Source organism: Cydia fagiglandana, chromosome 5 (assembly GCF_963556715.1).
Source record: "Cydia fagiglandana chromosome 5, ilCydFagi1.1, whole genome shotgun sequence".
NCBI lineage: Eukaryota > Metazoa > Arthropoda > Insecta > Lepidoptera > Tortricidae > Cydia > Cydia fagiglandana.
In genome coordinates this window covers 8383668-8410057 of record NC_085936.1, presented here as the reverse complement: position 1 = coordinate 8410057, position 26390 = coordinate 8383668, and the positions used below count along the sequence as shown (strand labels likewise).

Below are 26390 nucleotides of genomic sequence, written 5' to 3'. Positions count from 1 at the left end.
TACCACCATAACCATACCAACATACCCATACCACCACCATACCATACCACCATAGTATCATGTCAAATATACTCATATAGGTAACATATAATTACAGAAAAATAAAAATGCTAAGAAAAAGGAGGCGATGGAAATGAGTCCTAAAACGGGATATTTTCATCGTTTCACGTTGGACATAAAAAACGTCACTTTTAAGAGTTCCTTTAATTTTAGTTTTTGTGTGTTTCTATAATTGGCTTTCTGTATCCACTATAATTTCTATGGTATTGTCGTAGCTGTTGGATCTCCAAATAAATAAATAAAATAAATAAGAGTTAGGTACGTAGATAAGATTCCTCCTATCTCTTAATTACTTTTCTATTTACTTACATGTCTAGTGTAACGAATACAGGTCTTGCAAATAATCCAAAATCAACATCAATTAGCAACAACTGAACAAGAAAACAAGGCATGTAAATCTTAAAAAAAAGGTTTGTAATATGAAGTAGGTTTTATCTATTTAGTTCACCCGGTAAAAAAGACAACAGTAAACTTAACCTTATCCGCACAAAGTCACTACCGATACTCATGCCACACGAACCACTCGGTTGCGAGCGTGCGGGCCGGCAGATAGCGAATACGTGCAGCGCCTGAAAAAAATATAACATTGAACGAAAAAAAAAAAATTAAAAAGTTATGTCATTAAAACAATCTTTAAGTTAAATATTAACTTTGTGTCTAAATAAAAAGTGTCGTGATTGTGAAAAAAAGTTTTATCTTAAAAAATGATATTTAATTTTTATGAGTTGAGCCGGTAAGTAAAAAAAAATATTTTTGCAGCATTTAGTTTAGGTTTAGTATTCGACAAAATTAAATAACAAAAGGAGGATTATCTAAAATTACAATAGTGTTGCAAGACAGTTATTTTTTTTATGACTGAACTTTGGTCTTATGGTACAGTCAACATCATCAATGAAGCGTATCAGACTAAGCGTCAAAAGTATCTACTCGGACCTTTCTCTGATAGCTTAACCAAAAGAGATGTGTCTCTATATTTACAACAATTTAAAGTGTTGCAGATGCTTTTTGCGCGTTGTTTCATACGCAATTATTGATGGTGAATATATAAGTAAGTGCCATGTTCTATTTTTCAATATAATATAGTAGTTTAAAATAGTTATTTACGATACAAGTGCGGAAAAGAGGAAATTCGAAACGAGTGGCGATAAATTAAGGCACGACCGAAGGGAGTATTTTAAATCGACACGAGTTGTGAGTTACTTATTCGCACGTGTATCGTACAACGTTTTAAGTACATGTGGCCCTTTAAACTTTTGACATACGCACGAAAAGTGCTATTTCATCATCATTACTTGCCGTTAATGTAATCTTTATTATGAAGCGTATTGGCCACACATACAGGGTGGCCCAAAAATTCCTACGTCGACAATTTTGTACTGCATAATTATTATTGATAGCACAAATTAATAAACTAGGTTGATAATCTTAACATAGGTTTACAATATTTAGGTTTGCGTTTGTGTACCAAAGCCAAAGGAGAACATTTTGAAAGATAATACGTTTTATTTCAATTTTTCCTAAAACAAATTGCCGAAGGATTTTTGGCCGAAACTGGCCCTTGTGTATACCTATTAGGAAGCCTGCGTCACACTATATCACAATCATATACTTGTAATAGGTACCAAATTGTTGTATTTCCAAAATTTTAAACTATAAAACCGATAGGTAATAAGGGAAAGAGACCAGGGGGCCGATTTTTTAATTTCGATCGCTCGATTTCGTCACTCGAGAATGGGTGGAAAACGGCGAAATGCTAATTATTGAAATAAGAGCGATCGAAATTTGGAATCTATTGGTATTGACCACTCGATTGCAATTCTATTAGTAGAATTTAAATCTATTTAATGAAATACACGAAATCGAGTGGTTGAAATTCAAAAATCGGCCCCCTGTAGCGTATGAACTAATGGGGAAGGTCTAAAAGTTTCGTTTTTATTTAAAACAGGTAGGGTACATATAATTCATTATAAACCTTTTTTTATAATTCATCATCATCATCATCATCATCATCAGCCTACTCTCGTCCACTGCTGGACATAGGCCTCTCCTATTGCACGCCATTGAGCACGATTTGCGGCAACTCTGATCCAGCTCTTGCCAGCCGCCTTACGAAGGTCATCGCTCCATCTAGTCTGAGGGCGTCCTACGCTACGCTTGCCGATGCGCGGTCTCCACTCCAGAACTCGTCTACCCCAACGGTTATCGGTTCTACGGCTAATATGACCGGCCCACTGCCACTTCAGCTTGCTAATCCGGTGGGCTATGTCGACGACTTTAGTTCTCTGACGCATGACTTCATTTCGAATACGATCCCTCAGAGAGACTCCGAGCATAGCCCTTTCCATAGCTCGCTGAGCGACTTTGAATTTATGAACCAGTCCTACCGTGAGTGTCCACGTTTCGGCTCCGTATGTCATCACGGGCAGGACGCACTGATTGAAGACTTTTGTCTTCAGACTCTGTGGGATTGACGACGTGAAGACTCGACGCAACTTCCCATATGCTGCCCAGCCCAGCTGTATCCTTCTATTCGACTCTTTCTCGAAGTTGTTCCGTCCTAACTGCAGTATTTGCCCGAGGTAGACGTATTCCTGAACAACCTCGAGAACAGCCCCTTGTACTGCAATAGGTCCCGGAGCAACACGTTCGTTGAACATAACTTTCGTTTTGTCCAAATTCATCCGGAGACCTATGCGTTGAGAAGAATCAGCTAGACCGGTCAGCATATGCTCTAAATCCTGCAACGTCTCAGCCATTATAACGATGTCGTCGGCAAATCGCAAGTGTGAGATATATTCGCCATTAATGTTAATACCATGTTCCTTCCAGTCGAGCGTTTTAAACATATCCTCCAAAGCATTTGTGAACAATTTGGGGGATATCACATCCCCTTGTCTCACACCACGATGCATGGGGATAGGCTTAGTCTGCTGGTTTTGGACTTGGACGGCCATGGTAGCTGCGTTGTACAGACATCTCAACACTTGGATATATCGCCAGTCGACTTGGCATCGCTGCAGGGAATCCAGAACAGCCCAGATTTCAATGGAGTCAAAGGCTTTCTCATAGTCCACAAATGCTAAGCACAGGGGCCGATTATACTCTTCAGTCTTCTGTATGATCTGCCGCACTGTGAAGATGTGGTCTATGGTGCCGTATCCTCCTCGAAATCCGGCCTGCTCCGGTGGCTGAAATTCGTCGAGTCTTCGTGCTAGGCGGTTCGTGATGACCCTCGAAAACAGCTTGTAGATGTGGCTTAGGAGCGAAATAGGTCGGTAGTTCTTCAATAGGGACTTATTTCCCTTTTTGAAGAACAGCACGACAACACTCCTACTCCACACCTCTGGAGTTCTCCCATCGAAGAGAACGGCGTTAAAGATGTTCTGGAGCTCCTTCAGTGCAGGTTTGCCACCCGCTTTCAGAAGCTCAGTTGTAACGCCGTCCTCGCCTGGGGCTCTTCCATTTTTAAGCTGTCTGAGGGCCATCTCGATTTCGTCAGTGCTGATTTCTGGCAAGTCTTCGGTAAAGTGGCGGATTAATGTGGCTCTCGAATCCTCATTTTCGGAATCTGGTTGAGATGCATGCGAAGCGTATAGCTGGCCATAGAAGGATTCGATTTCAGAGAGAATCCCCGACCGGGACGATACAACAGCCCCACCGGTTGTGGTCAGCTTCGTCAGGTGGCTTCTTCCAAGGGACTGGACAAAAACTTTTGACCCCCGATTCTGCTCAATCGCTTGCTCAATGAAGCGTGTATTGGCACACCGGAGGTCACGTCGTACTAGTTTGCCAATCCTCTTGTTTAGAGCCCTTCGCTGTGACGAAGTGGCAGGTGGGTCTTCCCGTCGTACCTTCATAAGCCTGAGGGTTTCCTCCGAAAGCTTCGACCTCCCGGCTTTACGCTGTACTTCGCAAAATCTCGTACCTTCATCCCTGAGGATTCCAACCACATTTTTGAGGGTCTGGTTTATATCAACGGCATTTGTGCTTTCCACGGCAGCAAATCGGTTCTCCAGGTTTGACTGGAATGCTTCAGATCCTACCATGGTTTGGAGCAGGCTAGGTCGGAGCCTGGACTTCATCAAACGGACACGTTCGAGCTTATAATTGATATTCAGAGAGCCTCTAACAAGTCGGTGATCACTACCGGTGTTAAACCTGTTGATCACTGAGACGTCTCTGAATATATGCTTTTGGTCGGTTATGATGAAGTCGATCTCGTTTTTTGTCATAGTATCGGGGCTCCGCCATGTCCACTTCCTTTGGGGCTTTTTCTTGAAGAACGAATTCATCAAGAAAAGCCCCTCTCTCTCGAGGAAGTTGACAAGCATTTGCCCCCTATGATTCCGGCTACCAAAACCATGGGATCCTACTACCGACTCGCTGCAATTCTGTACTCCCACTTTAGCGTTGAAATCACCCATGACAACGTTGAAGTGGGCCTTGGTGGTGCGATGTAGGGCCTTCGATATGTCATCATACATATCTTCCACTTCTTCGTCCGTGTGTGTCGAGGTCGGTGCGTAAACCTGTACCACCTTGAGGCTGTATCTCTCATTGAGCTTAATTACGAGGTACGCAACCCTGCTCGACACACTCGACATTTCCACGACGTTGTCACAGAGGGCTTTGTTTACCAGGAACCCTACGCCACCTTGGGATAGCTGGTCTCCCTCTCGAAAGTACATAAGGTGACCCGATTCGAGGGTTACTGTGTCCTCCCCCTGTCTTCGGACTTCGCATAATCCCAGAATGTGCCACCTTATCCTTCCGAGTTCTTCTTCGAGTTGTGCCAGGTGCTCATCCAGCCGTAGCGTGCGTCCGTTGTACGTCGCCAAGGTCAGTTGTTTGTGGCGGCCTTCCGTCACCCGGCGATTCTTCGCACCCCCTACCCTACCGTTACCGAAACCGCCGCCGTGGTCCCGGACGACAGGGCGACCGGGAACTGGGGGCCGTGGTTTTTGGTGTGCTTCCATGGAGGCTTTGCCCATAATCGCCACGCTGGGCAGGCGGGTTGGCGATCGCAGAGCGTAACATATCGCACCAGTGTCGCTGCTGCCCGACACTGGTCTGTTGGATTTTGCTACGCTTGTTTACAAATGGTTATACCGCCATCAGTCGGTCCAGAGCCTCGTCTGTTGTCCGGCAGGATGCACCACGAGCAGGTGAGGTTGGTGGGAGCACTGAGGTGATATTTGTTCTCCCTTACATCCCTTTTTTATAATTAGCGGACAAATAATACATGTAGGTTACACTATAATATATATAACACACCTCCAGGGGGCCAATTTTTTAATTTCGACCGCTCGATTTCGTGTATTTTGTTCAATAATATCTCCACTTCTGGACATTTAAATTCTACTAATGGAGTTGAAAACGAGTGGCCAATACCACTAAATTCCTAATTTCTATCGTACATATTTCAAAAATTTGCATTTCGCCATTTCCGACCGATTTTCGAGTGATCGAAATTTAATATTCGCTTCCCCCTGTTCCAGGAGCCCATAGACTGCGGTTACCGCTTACTATCAGGCAGGCCGCATGTTTGTTTGCCATTGACGTAGTAAAAATTCACAACAATATGCTAATTAATTACATTTTGCACGAAAAAATACTTTACAAAGCTATTAATAGTTACATGTGGTACTTACATTTGCACTTGCACTTTATCCGCACACTTACACATTATATTATTATTTATATTACAATCATATTTATATGACTAAGACTCCGCTGTTCGTCTGTCTGTCACCCTGTATCTCATGAACCGTGAAACCTAGACAGTTGAAATTTTCACAAATGATGTATTTCTGTTGGCGCTATAATAATAAATACTAAAAACAGAATAAATTAAATATGTATTTAAGTAGGGCTTCCATATGTACAACAAATAATTTTTTTTGCCGTTTTTTGCGTAATGGTACGGAACCCTCGGTGCGCGAGTCCGACTCGCACTTGGCCGGTTTTTTTATTTACTTTCCTGTACCATGTGCTTCGGTGGATTTCTGATAAAAAAAAAATAGTAAACTTTAGCCGATGTCTTCATTTCGTATTACAAAAAAAAACTCATAACTATTATTTATGTTTCGATGTTTTAACGTAATGTTGTGACCTATTTGAAATATATTGACTAACACGATTGATATTTAAGTGAGTGATAGGTTAATGTTATTTTGTAAACTTTAAATAAGTTATTTGAGATCACGGTTATAGAAATAACGATAAAACAGATACGAAACTTACTTCGTGCTTCGTTGTTGCGTCGCTTTTGTTTGATATATAGAGGACAGAGATGCAAATAGCGCAGCCCGATAGCGAATCATCTCATCATCTGAGTCATGGATGTTTTCTATGTATTTAAGTATTTGTGTATTATAAATATCGTTGTCTGAGTACCCACAACGCAAGCTTTCTCGAGCTTACCGTGGGACTTAGTCAATTTGTGTAAGAATGTCCCTATAATATTTATTTATTAGTTAAACCAATAATTTAATTGTCAGGGTAACATAAATAAGCAGCTAACGGAGAACTATAGCATACATGGAATTATTTAATACACGTTATAATATTCACCAAAAGTTATCCTTATTGACTCTTCAGATCGTAAACTATCCGACACCATTTATTTATTCGGTCATATTGGATTTCCATATAACAATGAATACCTAGTCTTCGTTCGTTTTTTTAGCATTAGAAAGAACTCCACAGAAGCAAGCGTGCAGTTTTTAACAGGCTCTTTAATTGATAATAATTATTGAATTATCTAATGTAGCATGGTCAATACATATAATTTACTTCAAATGATTACCGCTAAAAGTGCCGGATTTGGAACCACAAGCTTACTTCTGCGAAGTTCTTTCTAATGCTAAAAAAAGGGACTTTAGACTAAACTGATAATTTTTTCAACAGCAGTCAACAACTACAAACTATAAAAAGAAATGCTTGTAGTAGACAAGCATTTCTTTTTATGTTGTATGGGATCGGCTAGGCCTTACTGTTTTCACAACCAATTTTGTGATTTTTGTGGTTCGCTATATGTTAGCCACAATTGGTCTGAAGTGTCAATATGCTATTGAAATATTTGCCAAAAAAGTACGAGTATATTGCACTAACTGCAAGTGCAAATGTAATTTATAAGCATGTTATCGGTAAGCGACAAAAAACTGTTTAATTTGACCAATATACACATATTGCATTTTTTTTAGCAATAGTTTCGTTATCGTATAGTTTGTAACTTGATAAAGTAGGTTAGGTTACTTCAAAAATATTTTATTTACTAAAAAATAAAAGCTCGAGTTCTCTTTTATTTATTAAACATAATTTTTAAGAAAAAAAAACCGATTTCCATGGGGGCCGATGAAAGATTATTGTAGATGGTAGGTACAGTCACCTGCCATAATATGTTACTCTTCAAGGGCCTCAAAAATATGCGACACGCTCTTATGGCTCTACAAATAAGATCGTGTCAGATATTTTTGCGGCCTTCGTTGCGTAACATATTATTGCAGGTGACTGTACACTATGAGGAAAAGGAGGTAAAACCACCCACTTTTCTACTAGCATTTCGCTTCTGTATAATGGCTCCTGTACAGGATGGGCCAACGCCGGCCCCTCCAAGGGACGCAGCCATGCGGTAGAATGAGATAGCAATATCACTTGCTCCCTCTAACGCATAAATGCGTCCCTTGGAGTGGCCGGCGTTGGCCCATCGTGAAGAGGAGCCATGAGGGTCGTAGTTCTAGCCTAACCTAACCCACTCCTCAGATAGCAGTTTGGTTCTGTGCGGATTGCAGTTCGAACCTAATCAAACCCACTTTTCAAGTAGCATTTCGTTTCTGTAAGGCTCGCAGTTCTAACCTAACCTAATCCTTGTTCGGTTCTGTGAGGATCGCAGTTCAAACCTAACCTAACCCACTTAATGGCGCATGCCGTGCGGTGTACGGGGGTTTAAGCGGGAGGGGCTAGTAAGATTGGCATCATCGTACTTTATACCTACATTAATTTTATGGTAGGTAATCATAGTTGTTTATTTAGTTAAGGTATCATAGTGGATTTTTGGGTCAAGGTCCAGGTCCGAGTCCGGGTCCGAGTCCGGGTCCGAGACCGGGTCCGAGACCGGATCCGAGTCCGGGTTCGAGTCCGGTTCCGAGTCCGGGTCCGAATCCGGATCCGAGTCCAGGTCCGGGTCCGAACCGGATCCGGGTATGAGTCCGAGTCCGGGTCCCAGTCCAAGTCAAAATCGAAATTCGTAATCACCAAACGTGTACCATGCGTCATTGAAGAGTTCTGTTCTGGTCATCATCAGCAGTTCCACTTCATCAAATGCGACAGTTTTTAATGTAAATGCTTGATTTTCTGATGTAAATACAAAAATCTCTATACGCATGCCTTTAAGATTTGAGGAGTTCCCTTGATTCCTCATGGATCCCATCATCAGAACTCGAGCTTGACAAAAATGTGGCTTAAAAACTTAACTTGCTTAACAAACATAACGACGAGGACAAATCGCCAACCGTGAACTATGCGTCGTTGAAGAGTTCTGTTCTGATCATCATCAGCAGTTCCACTTCATCAAATGTCACTTTTTTGGGTGTATATGCTTGATTTGTTGATAAAAACCCAAAAATCACTATATGTATGCCTTTAAGATTTGAGGAGTTCCCTCGATTCCTCATGGATCCCATCATCAGAACTGGGTTTTGACAAAAACGGGACCAATCTGTATGCATATACATTCAATCAAAAAAAGAATTTTCAAAATCGATCTAGTAATGACGGAGATATGGAGTAACAAACATAAAAAAAAAATAAAAAAAAAAAACATACAACCGAATTGATAACCTCCTTCTTTGAGATTTGGAAGTCGGTTAAAAACAACTAAAAACCAATAGTCAAATGACCAAAAATACCTATCCTGCTAATTGAGCGAGCGTTAGCGAAGGTCTCCGTTTCAGCTTGGGCAAAAATGCTTTCGTACGTCCGGATGTTCTTCTCTGCAGGGGACCGATTTTTGAAATTCGACCACTCGATTTCGTGTATTTCATTAAATAATATCTCCACTACTAGGCATTTAAATTCCACTAATAGAATTGAAAACGAGTGGTAAATACCACTAGATTCCCAATTTCTATCGCTCGAATTTCAAAAATTAGTATTTCGCCGTTTTCCACCAAAAATCGGCCCCCTGGTCGTAATTCTCAAAAGATTCTCGTGAAAATTTGCAATTTTTTTAAAATTCTCCTGAGCAATGTTCGATGATTGAATAGTTTTTTAGTATTCAATTTTTGGATATTTTTCCAAATGGCGGAGCCATTATATTCATTCAGTTTTAGGTTATGCGCTCGAGGTCTACGGATAGTAGGATGAGATGTACATATATGCTATTTATTTATATTTGTAGTTAAAAAAAGTGTAGATATGTATCATTTCTCTTCAATTACCCTGGTTGTTATAAATCCCATATTCATTTATAACAGCCACAGGTATACTGATTTGGTAAATTTGCATAAATGCATGCTGAATTTGCGTTTGAATTAGGTATACATACCTTATATATACGAAGGTACTTAAGTTTGTAAAAAACAGGAATGTTTGCAAAACGAAAACAAGTTTTGAGCTGAATAAGGTATTTACCTAAAATATTTATTTTACTTTTTCGTTTTTGTTATACGGCAATTTTCACGTGTTAAATATGTGACACAGGAGACCCATTAAACCTGTTTTAACAACACTCTGTAGTCCAAATAACCACTGCTTTTATTAGAACAAGGCACGAATTTAAAATACCTACTTTCCGTGCCTAAGTAGGTACCTACATTTTTTGAATTTGCCTCATGTTTAATGATTTAATTTGCTGGATGAATTTGGTAAAGCCACATGCACACACTTAAATAATAATTAGGTACTTAACTCCTCTGGTGTTGCGGATGTCCATGGGCGAAGGTTATATTTTTTTAGAAAATGGCCCTAAAGGGCCTCCTGAAGTATGGGCCATTTACTTACATGCATAGTAAATAATGTAGGTAGGTGGCCCGTTACCATCATAAGTCTCAACATCATACATCGCACTTGTATTGCAATAATTGTGCAATCATATTTGATCAAGACGTTACTGCAGAAATGAAACCTTAACTTTCTTTTTTTTTTCGTCAGGCAGCTATGGTGTGTCCTCTTGCTGCTTGCGGCTACATCTGCGCAGTCTCAGCCTCCGCATATCGTGTTCATCATGGTGGATGACATGGTCAGTGTAAACAACTCATTATGTGGCCATCATTCGCATTAAGGGGCCCACTGATTACTTACTAGTTCGCTGGATGATATCAGCCTGTCAGTTGTGTTTAACTGACAGGCTGATATCGTCCGGCAAACTGGTAATCTGTGTCTTTATATCAATCGAAAGACGCTCGCGTCATAACAAGTCCAGTCAAATACGAGTGAAATGCACGCACGAATGATAACTGAATGACATTATTTACATATCATTTCAATGTCAAAGTGTACGTTCGAATTGGTCTCTAGATATTCAGTTAATCACCTGTCGAAAACAATAACAGTTTTGAATGATTCACGGTTAGATTCACCAGAGTCTAGACTTATATCGCGGACAACACCCGCTATCATCAAAACAAGATGCATGTAACTGAGTTGAAATATCGGGAGCTCGAAAACAATACAAAAGGTAATCACGGTTCATATCTCGGTCGATATAAGTCTAGTGTAATGTCAAAACTCTTAATACCATTGACCGGAAAACCAGTCCAGGCTCTAAGGATGCGAGGCCAAGGACAATGTGGCGTTTACCCGCGGTAATTAGTGGGTTGCGTAACTCGGCGCCCGCGCAACAGTGAGTGCGGAGCATGCTAAATGATCCATCAGTTGCGATCAGGAGGTCTGGTCGACACGTCAGTGTCAGGGGCGTGGCCATAATGCCAATTTATTTATTGAAAAACGCTATCGAACGGTTTTTTGTTGGATTGACGCGGCGAAAACTCTATCATCATCATCATCCTTCTTCTGTTTGTCCCGTAGAGTCAGCAGCTGTTGCTAAGCGGGCGAGATATTCAAAATTACCCTGACACGCTCTTATTCTCTTAACAATAGAGTCACGTCAAGATCATTTTGGACACCTGGGCCGCTTAGCAACTTCTGATGCTGACTACGACGGGGTCCGCTTTTCTGATTTTCCCCTTCCACTTCGCTCTATCCCGACATTGCGGCACCGATGCCTTGGTTTGACCTTCCCATAGCAAAATATATAAAAATATGCCCAAGCATAGCAAAGCAAAGCAAAGCTAAGAGCTCTGTTGCCTACGAATTCAGGCGGCCTTCTTTTGCACATGGATCATTGATGGCTTGGACATGTCGCGGGGTAACTGGCCATATTTCGCTGCCATAAGTGAGGACCGGCCTTTAATTATGATGGTGACACGAGGCCTTTCATTTTTATTGGCATTTTACAGTCGAGATTACACCGGTCACACTCTCCACTTTAACCAGACTTTAACATTAAAACTGTATCAAACTTTCCAAAAATTGAAAACCAGTTTCCGATGTTCCACTAACTTGAAATTTTACAAACATATAACTTCGGTAACAATCAATGCTATAGTATCTTCGGATTGGTTTCATGATGAGCATGTAAAGTGGCCATAAGAACACTAAGAAGAATATAGGGTGACTGCTATAGTTATTGGCCACTACATAGTAAATGGCCACTCCTAACAAATCAGAAAAAACCGGGCAAGTGCGAGTCTGACTCGCGCACGAAGGGTTCCGTACCATAAAGCAAAAAAAAAAACAACAAAAGAAAGCAAAAAAAAAAAAACGGTCACCCATCCAAGTACTGGAATGTAGGTATAAGTAACATAATCTATTATTGTAGTAGGTACATATAAGGAGAGGCATGTAATATCACTCTCCTCCATATTAGGTTAGAAATGTAGTCCATATACGGAGAGTCATGTAAGATGACTCTCCTCTATATGTACCTACTACAATAATAGATTATGTTACTTATACCTACATTCCAGTACTTGGATGGGTGACCGTTTTTTTTTTTTGCTTTCTTTTGTTTTTTTGACCCCTCCCGACGTTGCTTAACTTTGGTCAAAAATCACGTTTGTTGTATGGGAGCCCCATTTAAATCTTTATTTTATTCTGTTTTTAGTATTTGTTGTTATAGCGGCAACAGAAATACATCATCTGTGAAAATTTCAACTGTCTAGCTATCACGGTTCGTGAGATACAGCCTGGTGACAGACGGACGGACGGACGGACGGACGGACGGACGGACAGCGAAGTCTTAGTAATAGGGTCCCGTTTTACCCTTTGGGTACGGAACCCTAAAAAGCCAATTGGTAAGAGTGGCCAATTACTATGTAGTGGCATGTAGTGGCCCGTGAGTATAACAGTCACCCTAATACCGCCATAATATAGGCTCGTTGCAAAGGCTGGACATAAATAACCACTCACATGATTGATATTTTTCAGTGACCTCTATTATTATGTGAAAATAAGGGTGACAGCTCGCAACTACAGTTGCATGAATCATGTAATACCTACTTTTGTCTAACCTATTTCTAGCTAGTAAAGTCAAGTCTAGTGCAAGTTTAGTTTACTGTGACGTGATTATGTAATAATTACAGGGCTGGAACGACGTGTCCTTTCACGGCTCGAATCAGATCCTGACACCGAACATCGACAACCTGGCGTACCAGGGCGTCATACTGCAGCAGTACTATAGCGAGCCAATCTGCACGCCGGCTCGCACCGCCCTGCTCACGGGAAAATATCCTATGAGACTTGGTAAGGACTTTTAATTCAAGCCGGTAGGGCCGTTTAATTGATTCTATTAAGGCCCCCCCCACATCTAGCGTCTTTCGAGCGTCGGCGTCTACAACTGTATGGCCGCGCTTGACGCAACGTCGACGCAACTGCGCAGCGACGTCATTTTCCATAGCGCTGACCAGACGCCGACGCTCGAAAGACGCTAGATGTGGGGGGCCCTAAGGCGCGAAATATTGGCCTTGAATGACGACTCGTTTTACATCATATTCTGCAGAATTATTCTCTTGTAAGTGGGGCATCGTTCAGCTACTTTCTATAAAATTTCCCTTTAAAGATTGACGATGACGCCAATTTCAACTTGATGTCATTGTAAGTCAATATTTTGCTCAGCAACCTTCGTTGCCTCAACACGGTACCTATACTCGGCTGAAAAGCTCTCTATTGTATCACGATTGTATAAAATACTATATTGGTACACCCCAGTACAAGATACAGCTTCAAGAAAATAATAAAAATATATCGCATTAGGAGTAGGTATACATATATTAGTTTCTCCTTTGTGTAAATATGTTGTTTCTTGATTCCAGGAATGCACGGAGCTCCTTTATTCAACTCAGAAGACCGTGGCATACCACTCACGGAGCGACTGCTGCCCTCCTACATGCAGGAGCTGGGGTACGCCACCCACCTCGTGGGCAAATGGCATGTCGGCATGTCCAGGGAGGAGTATCTGCCGACGAACAGGGGATACGACTCGCACTACGGCTTGCGAGGAGGCGCCATCGATTACTATACCTATAACAAAATTGATGAGGTGAGATTAGAGATGCCACGAATATTCGTCAACTATCCGGAATTCGGCCGAATGTTGCCTACTATTCGGCCGAATACCGAATATTTGTTGCACCTACCTAAAAAAAAAATTACACAATAAAAATAAAACCGGGCAAGGGCGAGTCAGACTCGCGCACGAAGGGTTCCGTACCATAATGCAAAACAAGGCAAAAAAAAAAACGGTCACCCATCCAAGTACTGACCCCACCCGACGTTGCTTAACTTCGGTCAAAAATCACGTTTGTTGTATGGGAGCCCCACTTAAATCTTAATTTTATTCTGTTTTTAGTATTTGTTGTTGTAGTATATACTCGTAGGTACATAACAATACTACATGTAGGTAGATATAACTAACAAGTTATTAATATGTATAAATAGGTGGGTAGGCCGCTCGCGCTTGACCATGTTTTTAGTTGAGAATAAACCGCCATTGAAGTCACTTCGTGTTTCTTTCTATCACCCTTTACGTACATTTCATTTGGCGCAGTCGCGAATCTACAAGTTATTTGTATAGTGGATAGTGCACGTGAAAGGATATGTCTGTGGGAAAGTTAAAAGCATTTGATATTAATGACGGAAAGTGGTCGACATATTGTGAGATTGTGGAACAATACTTTTTAGCCAATGATGTAAATGACGCGAAGAAGGTCCCTATACTGATAGCGTGTGTAGGCACTGCCACATACGAGTTAATGGTAGATCTTTGCAGTCCAAAGAAACCAAAGGACCTTAAATACGACGACTTGATCGCGTTGGTCGCGTCGCACATTCAGCCGAAGCCATCTTATCTCGCCGAGCGGTACAAGTTTCGTATAACAAAACAAACCGAAGGTGAATCGGTTGCCCAGTTTGCCGCCTCGTTGAAGCACCTAGCAACAACGTGCGATTTCAAAACCACTTTAGATGACAACCTGAGGGACCAGTTCATATGTGGCCTAAAAGACGAAACAACGCGTCAACGTTTGTTTTGTGAAGAAAACGACTTGGACTTTAAAAAGGCCTACAAAATGGCGGTATCGTTGGAGGCCGCTGCCAAAAACGCCGCAAATGTTGTAGACAAAAAACCCTCTAGCTCCAAAGAACACGATCTTCATGCGGTATACGCGGCGCCGGCGCCGGGACACGGGCGCGGCGCCGGCGGCGGCGCGCGCTTCGCTCGGCGGGGCGGCGGCGGGGGCGCGGCGGCCGCCACGGCGGCCCGGGGGCGCGGCGCGGGCGCTGCGGGCGCCGCGGCGCGGCCGGCCCGGAGCTCGTGGGGCCCGAGACAACCACGGCAACAGTGTGTCTGCTGTGGCGACCAAGGTCACGACCGAGCCACGTGCAAGTTCAAGGAGTACGTTTGTAAAATATGTTTAAAAAAGGGCCATATACAAAGAGTGTGTCCCAACATTCGTGATATGAATTATACTACGCAAACCCACACGGCAAATAGCGACTCAGGCAGTAATCCAGATGAGGACTGGGAGTCAGGCCAGAATGGCGACTTCGAGGGCCTGTACCATGTGGAACTGACGGGACGGGAGCCGGTAGTTGCCGAGGTCATTGTCGACGGGAAGAAGCTGCACATGCATGTTGACACGGGCTCACCGGTTGCTTGTATTAACGAAAATCTATACAAAAAGTTGTTCAGACACCACACATTACATAAAGAGGATTCAAAGTTACGTGGATACAATCATGTACTAATCCAGTCTCTTGGATTCATACGTGTAAACGTGGAGTATTTAAATATTACACAAGAACTGAACCTTTATATTATAGTGAACGGTGGTGTACCGTTACTAGGTCGGGAGTGGATAAAACCATTGGGCATGAGCATCATCGTCACAGACTCAGTGTTAAAAATCGACAAAAGTAATAACACGTGCAGTGAAGTGTTAGATACGTCAGCATTGATGCGCGAACATCCCCGCGTATTTAGCGAGTCCCTAGGAAGGCATGTGAGCGCTCGCGCGACGCTGCGCGTGCGGCCGGACGCACAACCCGTGTTCCGACGCGCGCGCCCTCTACCGCTGGCGCTGCGCGCGCCCGTCGACGCCGAACTCGAGCGCATGGAGCGCGCAGGTATAATTACGCCGATTTCTTCTTCTGACTGGGCTTCATGTTTAGTTGTTGTTGTCAAAAACAATGGTAGCCTCAGAATTTGCGGGGATTATAAGTCCACCCTCAATCCCGTGTTAGAAGTAGACAGATATCCACTTCCGCGTGCCGAACAGCTGTTTAATAATCTTAATGGGGGAAAATTGTTTTCTAAATTAGATTTGAAGGAAGCATATATGCAAATTGAACTCAACGAAGATTCTAAAAAGTACACAGTAGTTAACACACATCGCGGTTTATACATGTATAACAGACTAGTATATGGGGTAGCGTCGGCAGCGTCAATATTTCAGCGCGTCATAGAACAGGTGGTGGCCGGAATTCCCAATGTGACAGTTTATCAGGATGACGTTTTGATTACGGGAAATAGTGAAGCCGATCACATCAAAAATTTAAAAAGTGTCCTAAATCGCTTTGAAGCCGCAGGGCTAACACTGCGCAAAGAGAAATGCACATTGTTCGCCAAAGAAGTTAAATATTTGGGCTTCATTATTTCCGAAAATGGGGTAAGAACGGACAATGATAAAATTAAGCCCATATTGGAGGCTCCGGCACCCGAAAACACGTCTACACTGAAATCCTTTTTGGGCATGGTTAATTTTTATTCGAAATTCATTAGAGGGTTTACAGACATTTTGTCGCCATTATACCGATTGTTAAAAAAGGGACAGACGTGGGAGTGGGGCCAACCGGAAAAAGAAGCCTTTAACAAAATCAAAGTCGCATTAACGAACAGTCCAGTTTTAACTCATTACAGTGAGAGTCTGCCACTGATTCTATGTTGTGACGGGAGCCAGACGGGGGTTGGCGCCGTCATACTGCACCGAACGGCGGAGGGTGAACGGCCCATCGCATATGCATCGCGCGCGCTTAATGCGGCCGAGCGAAATTATAGCCAGATTCACCGCGAAGCACTCAGTATAGTCTTTGGCATAAAAAAATTTCATACGTACTTATATGGTCGGCGGTTCACCCTGCGCACAGATCATCGTCCGCTGGTAAGCATTTTTGGGTCCAAAGCAGACATTCCAGCCACCGCCGCTGGCCGGCTCATTAGGTGGGCGTTACTGTTGTCGGGCTACCAGTACGACATTGAGTACGTAAAATCAGCAGACAACATAGCAGACGGATTGTCTCGCTTACCGTTACCCATAGTTGACCAAAGCGACGCCAGCGATGATTGCAGTTTTGTACAGTTTATAGAAAATAATTTCCCGATTCGCGCGCTCGACGTCAAAAGGGAAACTGCCTCTGATAAAACGCTCAATCTAGTGTCGCAATATGTCAAATCAGGTTGGCCGAAGACAGGAGTGGTAGCAGACCTGCTCCCTTATTATAGAAGACGAGAGGAGCTCAACATAGAAGGTGGGTGTCTCATATGGGGCTCTCGCGTCGTGGTACCGGCGGCACTACAGGCGGCAGTGCTGGCCGAGGTGCACGGCGGACACCTGGGCATTGTCAAGTGTAAGAGTATCGCGCGGAGCTACGTCTGGTGGCCTCGGATAGATCTGGACATCGAGCAGCTATGCAACTCATGCCGTGTCTGTGCAGAGACAGCGGACGCACCCCCGCGAGTAGCCATAGTGCCTTGGACTACGTCAAAAAAAGCATTCGATAGAATACACATAGATTTTTTGTCATACAACGCGAAAACATATCTTATAGTCGTAGATAGTTATTCGAAATGGATAGAAGTGTTTCCTATGACTACCACGACGGCCGAAGCAACCACAGATAAGTTGAGGGAGTTATTTGCTAGATTTGGGATTCCATCCAAGTTAGTCTCAGATAATGGACCCCCATTTAGTAGTGAACAATTTGCAAATTTTTTATTGACAAATGGGGTTACACACGTCACGTCAGCTCCTTACCACCCCGCGTCTAATGGGGAAGCGGAAATAGCTGTGCGCACAATAAAAAAATGTTTAAAGAAAGCAACGAAAGAAAACACTAACCCTAATCAATTTTTACAACGCTTTTTGTTAGATTATAGAAACACTAAGCACTGCACCACGGACGACTCACCAGCTGCATTGTTGCTAGGGCGTCAGTTAAAAACAAGACTTGACTTGCTCAAAACCGGTTTGTTTGACACTGTTGAAAAAAATAAGCAAACAAAAATAGCTCGTGGACCCCAGAATAGTAGGTCCTTTGAAGTCGGGGATTTAGTGTGGGCTAGAGACTTCCGTAAGGGTCATAAGTGGATTGAGGCTACGATTGTACAGACATTAGGTAACAACAATTTTAAAGCTCAGACAGAGGAAGGCGTGATGATATCTCGGCACACAAATCAATTGCGCGCACGCCACGATAATGGTACGGCGCCGACGGACGAGTCCAGTCGCCGGGGCGAGGCACGCCACGACGACGTGACCCCGGACGTTCGCGTGGCTCCCCTGGCGGCGGCTGGTTGTGGGGTCCCGAGGGATGCACCACCGCCACCCGCTGCTAGCCCCAGACCGTCGCGCGCTCGCATGCCTGTTAGGCGTTACGGTTTTGAAGAGGTGTATCCGTAAACACGCGAATAAAAATTGTCTCTTATTGTTCCTTATTGGCTAACATTAGATATGTAATGTAGATATATCCAAGACATAAATTACAAAAAAAAAATGTCAGAGGAATTTGTATTGTTTTACAACCCGCATCATCCAAATCAAAACAATCACTAATCTTTTCCAATTGAAAAGCAGGTACTCAGATTACATTAAAGATATTTATTAGTTACTAATATTTAGTGCTATATAAGAATAACAGTGTTCCATAAGAGTTTAAACTATGATACCTTTCTACTATTAATAATTAGCACTAGTTTTAAGTCACCACATTTTTTTTTTCCTTCTTTATTGTACCTACATAGATTAAGAGGAGAGTAAATAGGTATATAAGTACCTATACAGTACAACTGCGCCGCCAGGTCACTTCAGTTACTCACCCCTAGCAATCTTGAGATTTAACCGGTAAACGATTTTGCGTTTGTTATAACTTTAGTTAATAGGTAAGAATTAACGCCTAATTATGTAAACACCACATTCCTTCTTACTTATAGTTCCGACATGAGTCATATAACAGCTGTTGCTCGCTTGACCTAATTATACTTATAGGTACATATATCTATGGACAAAATCGAACCTATCGGTGAGGGGGGAAGTAGTGTAGTATATACTCGTAGGTACATAACAATACTACATGTAGGTAGATATAACTAACAAGTTATTAATATGTATAAATAGGTGGGTAGGCCGCTCGCGCTTGACCATGTTTTTAGTTGAGAATAAACCGCCATTGAAGTCACTTCGTACAATGTAAAAAAGGAGAGCCAAGTTCAATACAAAAATTATGCTTGGCTGTGGGGCTCGCCGCAAAAAGAATGGAGATCTAAATGAGTGCCACTGCCAAGTTCTATGCAAAATCCAAATATGTATTTATAGGAACAAAATAACATTATAAACAAGTATTAAACTCTATTTCTTTGCTTTATTGGATACCTATAACAATTGCTGTTATTTAAAAAAATGTGAGATCTTAAAGTAGGTTAGATTTGACTTGGCCAGTTTTCATTATATCAATCATTTTATATATATTGTAATTCTGATAAAACCTGGCCAAGCCAAATCTAACCTACTTTAAGATCTCACATTTTTTTAAATAACAGCAATTGTTATAGGTATCCAATAAAGCAAAGAAATAGAGTTTAATACTTGTTTATAATGTTATTTTGTTCCTATAAATACATATTTGGATTTTGCATAGAACTTGGCAGTGGCACTCATTTAGATCTCCATTCTTTTTGCGGCGAGCCCCACAGCCAAGCATAATTTTTGTATTGAACTTGGCTCTCCTTTTTTACATTTATGTTTTTGGTGGGATATCAATACTTTTTGTAAAGAAAACTAGGCAGGTATTGAGATTTAATGTTTTTTCTTGTGTTTCCGCTGTATGGTTTTTACTTCTGTTCTTTGTATAATTATGTGGTACCGCGCGCCGCCGACGACACACCGTTGGCCGGTTGTTTAGAGCGTATTAAAAGTTTTTTGTATGGGGCACCACTTATTTTTTGACTAAACTTTATTTTAATATAGCAAATATAATAATACATATATTGGGGTAGTTTCAAATATCTGCTTGTAACGGTTCCAACGCTACAATAAAAAAATATTTTTTTGTATGGGGACCCCCCCTATTTTTTTATTTTTAGATTTTTTCCTACGCTTACACACAATAACCGAGCTGGATTCCAAATTTCATCCTTCTAGGTCATCTGGAAGTAGGTTAGGTTTAGGTACTTATATCAGTCCCAATAAAAAATGATTTTTTTGTATGGGGACCCCCCCTATTTTTAAACTTTATTTTATTTTTAGATTTTTTCCTACGGTTACACACAATAACCGAGCTGGATTCCAAATTTCATCCTTCTAGGTCATCTGGAAGTAGGTTAGGTTTAGGTACTTATATGTCAGTCCCAATAAAAAGTGGTTTTTTTGTATGGGGACCCCCCCTATTTTTTAACTTTATTTTATTTTTAGATTTTTTCCTACGGTTACACACAATAACCAAGCTGGATTCCAAATTTCATCCTTCTAGGTCATCTGGAAGTAGGTTAGGTTTAGGTACTATAAGTCATAAGTCAGTCTTAAAATTTACGACTTTTTGACCTTCATACCTTTATAACCGTTTGAGCTAGCTTCATGAAATTTGGGCTTCTAGATATCCTTATGGATATAATTAAACACACGTAGTTTTATGTGTTTACGTCAAAGATGTTTTGAGTTATAGAAGGGTCAAAAGTGGCACCAAGTGGTTCGTGTAATATTACACTCGGCGCTGGCTAGCCAGTTCCTTTGCTTGAACTTGGCTTGACACGCTGCCGCGTGTCTAGATTACTCGTAAAAAAGAAAAATGTAATAAACTATTTTTAATTCCAAAAGCTAACTTTTATTCGAAAATCACCGCGCAACTTCTTTTAGAGCCCGAGATTAGTGGTAGGTAGCCCTTCAGTTGGTACCTACACAATACTCGTAATGTTGAACATACATATAAGGTAAACCTACTAGTGCTCGACATGCTAATGCCCAATAGATGACACCCTGCTGTCACCTCTATTGACAATGACTTAAGTTTCAAGATGTAGGTAACATGTAGGTAATGGGACCGCGTCGAGCACTAGTACCTTTACCTTAGGTATCAACTTTGAGTACCTCCCCATGATTTGCTTGAAAACGCTGAAATGGAAAAAAATATTTTCAAAATTCGATTCTCATTTCTCTTTCGCATTTATTTTCAGTGGCCAAATGGGAGACAAATGTTTGGGGTGGATTTGTTTGACAACGATATACCGCAAGACTCTGAAACACGATACATAGTCGATGCACTTACAGACAGAGCTTTGCGGGGTAAGTAAATATTGTATTGGTAATTAGTTAATACCTAATTTCGTGCATATCATATACATATATACCGCATCATATCAAAGTCAATAATGTGTTTTAAAATAAAATAACTACCAGTGGCTCTACTTTAGATTATGTTTGCACTGTATTTGTATAAATAATAAAAAGGCAGACATGTACTTACTTATTTACATGCATTCTATTTATTTACATAAATAGGATCAACAAAACCATAAGTATCTTAACCCTTAATTTGGCAAAAATCACGGTAGGCCGTAAGTTCAAACCTCCCCGGCGCGGCGCTCAACAGTATCAATGATTCTGTTTAAGAAAAAACCGGTTAAGTGCGAGTCGAACTCGCGCACGAAGGGTTCCGTACCACAATGCAAAAAAAAAAAACAAAAAAGCAAAAAAAAAAAAGCGGTCACCCATCCAAGTACTGACCCCTCCCGACGTTGCTTAACTTTGGTCAAAAATCACGTTTGTTGTATGGGAGCCCCATTTAAATCTTTATTTTATTCTGTTTTTAGTATTTGTTGTTATAGCGGCAACAGAAATACATCATCAGTGAAAATTTCAACTGTCTAGCTATCACGGTTCGTGAGATACAGCCTGGTGACAGACGGACGGACGGACGGACGGACGGACAGCAGAGTCTTAGTAATAGGGTCCCGTTTTACCCTTTGGGTACGGAACCCTAAAAACATATGGTTAAAAGTATAATTACCTGTAAGTGTTTTTATTATTAAAAATATAATAATTAAAAATATAACTCCCTGAGATAGATCAAACTGCAAAGAAATACTTTATATTCCTGTAGTTGAAATACTTTTAGGCACAATCAAATCGTTTAGAAAATCATGTATGACGGCTCGGCCATGAGCCACGATATTGAGCGACTTGCGACGGCGGCAGCGACAAGCATAGATGGGAACAAAAGGTCTGATCGCTGTGTCTCGCTCCAACCTATGGTTATCGCTGCCGCCGTCGCAAAACGCTCAATGTCGTTGCCGAGATACGCGATTGCTTTGCCCTGCTGGAAATAAGAAACATTTACTTTTTCCAGTGATCAACGGTCACAACATCTCCCAGCCGCTGTTCTTGCACATCGCGCACAACGCGCCGCACGCAGGCAACCCGGGCGCGTCGCTGCAGCCGCCGCTGTATTCCTCCGTGAAGAACGCACATATCGCGAACCCGGACAGACGCCTGTATGCAGGTTGGTTCGAATTTGAACCTCATTAATAGCATTATGATATCCTCTAGCCGCCCATATGTCAAACTTTGCTAAGCAAAATGAAATTTTATTTTGTCAACACATTGTTTAGATTAGAATGGAACAGGAGACCTTTTTATAGGTCTCTGGACGGCTAGAGGATATAACATTACATTCTGTCGTATACGACTCCGGCACACCATAGCAGCCGGAATTAAATATAGAATACTCAATTTCCTTGCCCTGACTGATGGTTGTATGCAGGTTAATTACAAACAATGTTTATGCCGTCATCGATTCTTATTCCTATCAAGATTAAAAGATAATAACATTGCTCGCATAATAATTAATAAAGGTTTGTTTTTTTTGTTTGTAAACACGAAGAAATCGAGCAAAATACAATTTATTTTAAATTGTATTTTGCTCGATTTTGTGAATAAGAGAAATATGAAAAAGGAAATTTAGGCGCGTCACCTGACCGTTAAAAACGCTCTTTAATAAATTTAAACCCATTTCAACACACCAATTCACACCTTTTGAATTCGCAGCACATTTATATTAAAATTGACTGTTTCAGAATTTTTTATAATAGTAACAAATGTATTGGTCAAAAACAATGAATCCGAAATACTTACATTTTTATAATTCATAATTGTTCTTGTTATCGGCATGTTATGAGGAGAAAACGAGGGGAGGCCTTTGCCCAGCAGTAGGACACCTACTTAGGCAAAAAAAAAATTGTTCTTGTTATTTCAGAGGTGGTGACACATTTGGATAGCTGTATTGGATTGGTCGTCAAGGCTTTAGCTGACAGAAATATTCTCGACGACTCAATAATAGTATTCGCGTCAGACAACGGCGCGCCTACGAATGGACAGTACAACAATTGGGGCATCAATTTGCCGTTCAGAGGCAAAAAATATACACCATGGGAAGGCGGGGTCCGGGTCCCGGCTTTCATATGGCACTCTTCGTTCAGACCTAGAGTCTGGACTGGCCTGATGCATATCACCGACTGGATGCCTACTCTGATAGCGGCAGCAGGCGGAGCAGTTAATAAAGATATTGACGGCATAAACCAATGGGACTCCATAATACAGGACGGCGAATCAAATCGCAGAGAACTGCTGATAACTGTTGAAGACAGCGCAAGTAATGTTTATGCAGCATATAGAGCAGGAGACTATAAAATTGTAGTTGGTAACGTCACAGGCGTAAGCAATGGTTATTACGGGGCACCATTTATGGTGAACAAACAACAACCGCCGGAATACTTCCCTATATTAAGAACTTGCGACGCAGCGAGGGCCCTCGAGACTTTGGGCATGTATTTGGACGCGGATGAGGTACACGCGATGAGGAGGGCCACGGCCGTCGTACAGCTGGATAGAGTTCGGGATTCGCAACCTTGTGAACCAACACCAAGTAAGTTGAATGCCTATTTAGATTGGCTTCGTGTCATTTCAAATAGTGTTGCATCACAAATTGCTGTGTCATTGCTATACCACGCACTTTTGTACATAACATAACCGACCACTACAACTATTGAAAGTACGCAGCTTATAACAAAATCACCGTACCGTAAAATCATCGAACTACGAGTATAGTCTAAAATCTTCCAATCATGGTCTAAAATTAACTTGAATATCTTTGTTTAGGCGTAACTATTTAAATTACTCAGTTCTGAGGCAAGATTATTCATAAATGAGAAAAATAACTGAAACAGAAAGGAAAAAAGAAACCATTGGTTTTGATACTTAATCACGTAGTTGGGCATTTTCACTAAACTGTGTACCTACCATTAACAGCCAGTTAGCAATCGTTACAAAACTGACGGTCAATGTCAAATCCCATACATTTTGTCAGGAATGTAACGGTTAGATGTTACTGAAACACGACTTCAGACGCGCGTTAAAGTACAAGTTAACATGAAAATGCCCATTTGTAGTATTGATATTTGACTATAATCATTAGTAATTCATTACTAGTTGGGTGGTTTTACGGTACCTACATAATGCAAGTATAAAAAACATTGCTAATGCATTTTATTTTGCCAGATCACTGAAAAAAAGTTGTACTAAAGCACCTACCTATGCAATAGCCATCATCATAGGTAATCGTCGCCAAGTAATCATGTCTAAACATCTCTCGTGACTTAACATTGACAAAAGATCACTTAGCAAGAACGGTTGCGTTTGCGCCTATAGCATGTTCCGAAATCGGTTCGGCAAACTGTCGCAACTTCAGTGACACAATAGTCACTTTCTCGCAAGTCACATGACTTAAAATGTCTACACTATGGTAATGACCGTACAATAGCTTCGAAACCTAGCTCATATTAACAATAAAAAGACCTTTGTACGTTTCTTATTAGCTTTTCAATGAAGTAAAATATCGTGAGTAAGTATCGTTAATAGGTCTAATAGATGATGAAGGTTAAATCCCGACAAGTCCTAGTATCCCTCTTGGTTAGAAGGTCAAATAGCAATCCCTAAAAACTAATACCTATCTACACTAAGATTCTGGGTTACATTTTACCGGGAGACATTTTTACACTAACCGTTTAAGCTCGATATGAAGATCCGAACACACAAATTCTAAGATATCTTTATGACTCAACATGTGTTCGTTTTCAGCTCAAGGTTGCCTATTCAATGTAGTGCGTGATCCAACGGAGAGTCACAATTTGTGGACACAAGCTAGTAACATAGCGGCTCTGCTGACTAGCAGACTGCGGGCTTTATGGGCCACACAGATGCGACGGGGTCCTGTCATCCTCCAACCGCAGGCTGACCCGGCCAACTTCGACTACTTCTGGATGCCCTGGGTCGACCAGGCTACCAACGTCACGGCCAGGTTAAGAGGAGAAATAAATATAGCAAAGACTGAACCCAACGCTGACAGTACGAATACCACCGTTGCCATAATGGTCAATTGCAACGGCACAGTGGGCATTAGAAACTTTTTGTGCATTTTAAGAACGATTCTGTAGTTATTGCTAATTTCAGTGGGTCTAATAACTATTAGCGTAATATTAACGTAACTACGTTAGTTCACATTGTCTGAACCGATATCGGATTTCGGATGATCCTTGTAATTATTTATTATTGTAGGTTTCTCTATTATGTTATGTTTTATTTAGTGTTGTGATTTTATTTATAAATAGAGTGGTTGTTACTGCAAACGCCTCCATGTTGTATACGAGTACAACTCGATAAAGACTTAATTGATTGTTTTTTGAAATAAATATAACGTGTGATATAGCATAAGAAAAAAATACATGTAAATATATACGTACATATTAACATTATGATTTTCAATATTCTTAGATATCCTAAAAAAATCTCTGTTTGGAATATAAGAAATATACAAAATTGTCATATGACGATTATCACTGGACATATTTCGATCCATTTTGAGGATCAACACTTGCAGTAGCGATATTCCTACGCACTGTTCACCTTGTCCCGGTATTCGACAAAAATGTCTAAAATGATGTGAGTGACCTTTCAAGGTAAATTAATTTCAGTAAAAAAATGGTGCAGCCCTAGTTGTGATTTTTGGATATTACGTCACAACATAATATGTAGTAATTAAGTACTGCCAATTCGGAAGCGGTATCATGGTCACATTTTTATCATCTATCATGCCATGCGTCACTTTCGCACTTAAATATTTGATAAAACGTGACAGGCACGGTGACAAATGATAAAGAGCTGTCTATTTAGCTTTACAGCAGACATAGATAATACATGCGACTGCATGCATGACTATGCATCACAGACAAAACATCCTCCAGACTGAGCATAGTCGCGCTACCCCCTCTGCCACGCATACGGTAATTTTACTCCATGTTCGAGTCGAAAGTGTCTTTGTGTGACGTTCGTGTCCTTGAACGGATGAATCACGGCACGGGACTTCGCTCACCTCGTCCCGCGCACCCCGCATTTTAGGCATCATCGGTTGCATTGCATGAAATAATTGCTCTAAACTCGGTCTAGAGGATT

General features: G+C 41.4%; 2 protein-coding genes across 2 annotated transcripts in view; one reads left to right on the top strand and one right to left on the bottom strand.

Moving 5' to 3' along the window:
* The window catches only part of LOC134664396 (odorant receptor 2a-like), a 188491-nt gene that overhangs the window by 118559 nt on the left and 43542 nt on the right, over positions 1-26390 (bottom strand). The window lies entirely within an intron of this gene.
* LOC134664384 (arylsulfatase B-like) lies at positions 677-25392 on the top strand. Its single transcript, XM_063520973.1, has 8 exons — positions 677-793; positions 10213-10300; positions 12705-12864; positions 13434-13660; positions 21062-21170; positions 22234-22386; positions 23140-23808; positions 25020-25392. The coding sequence occupies exons 1-8, from the start codon at positions 765-767 to the stop codon at positions 25373-25375; spliced, it is 1791 nt and encodes a 596-aa protein (XP_063377043.1). The 5' UTR covers positions 677-764; the 3' UTR covers positions 25376-25392.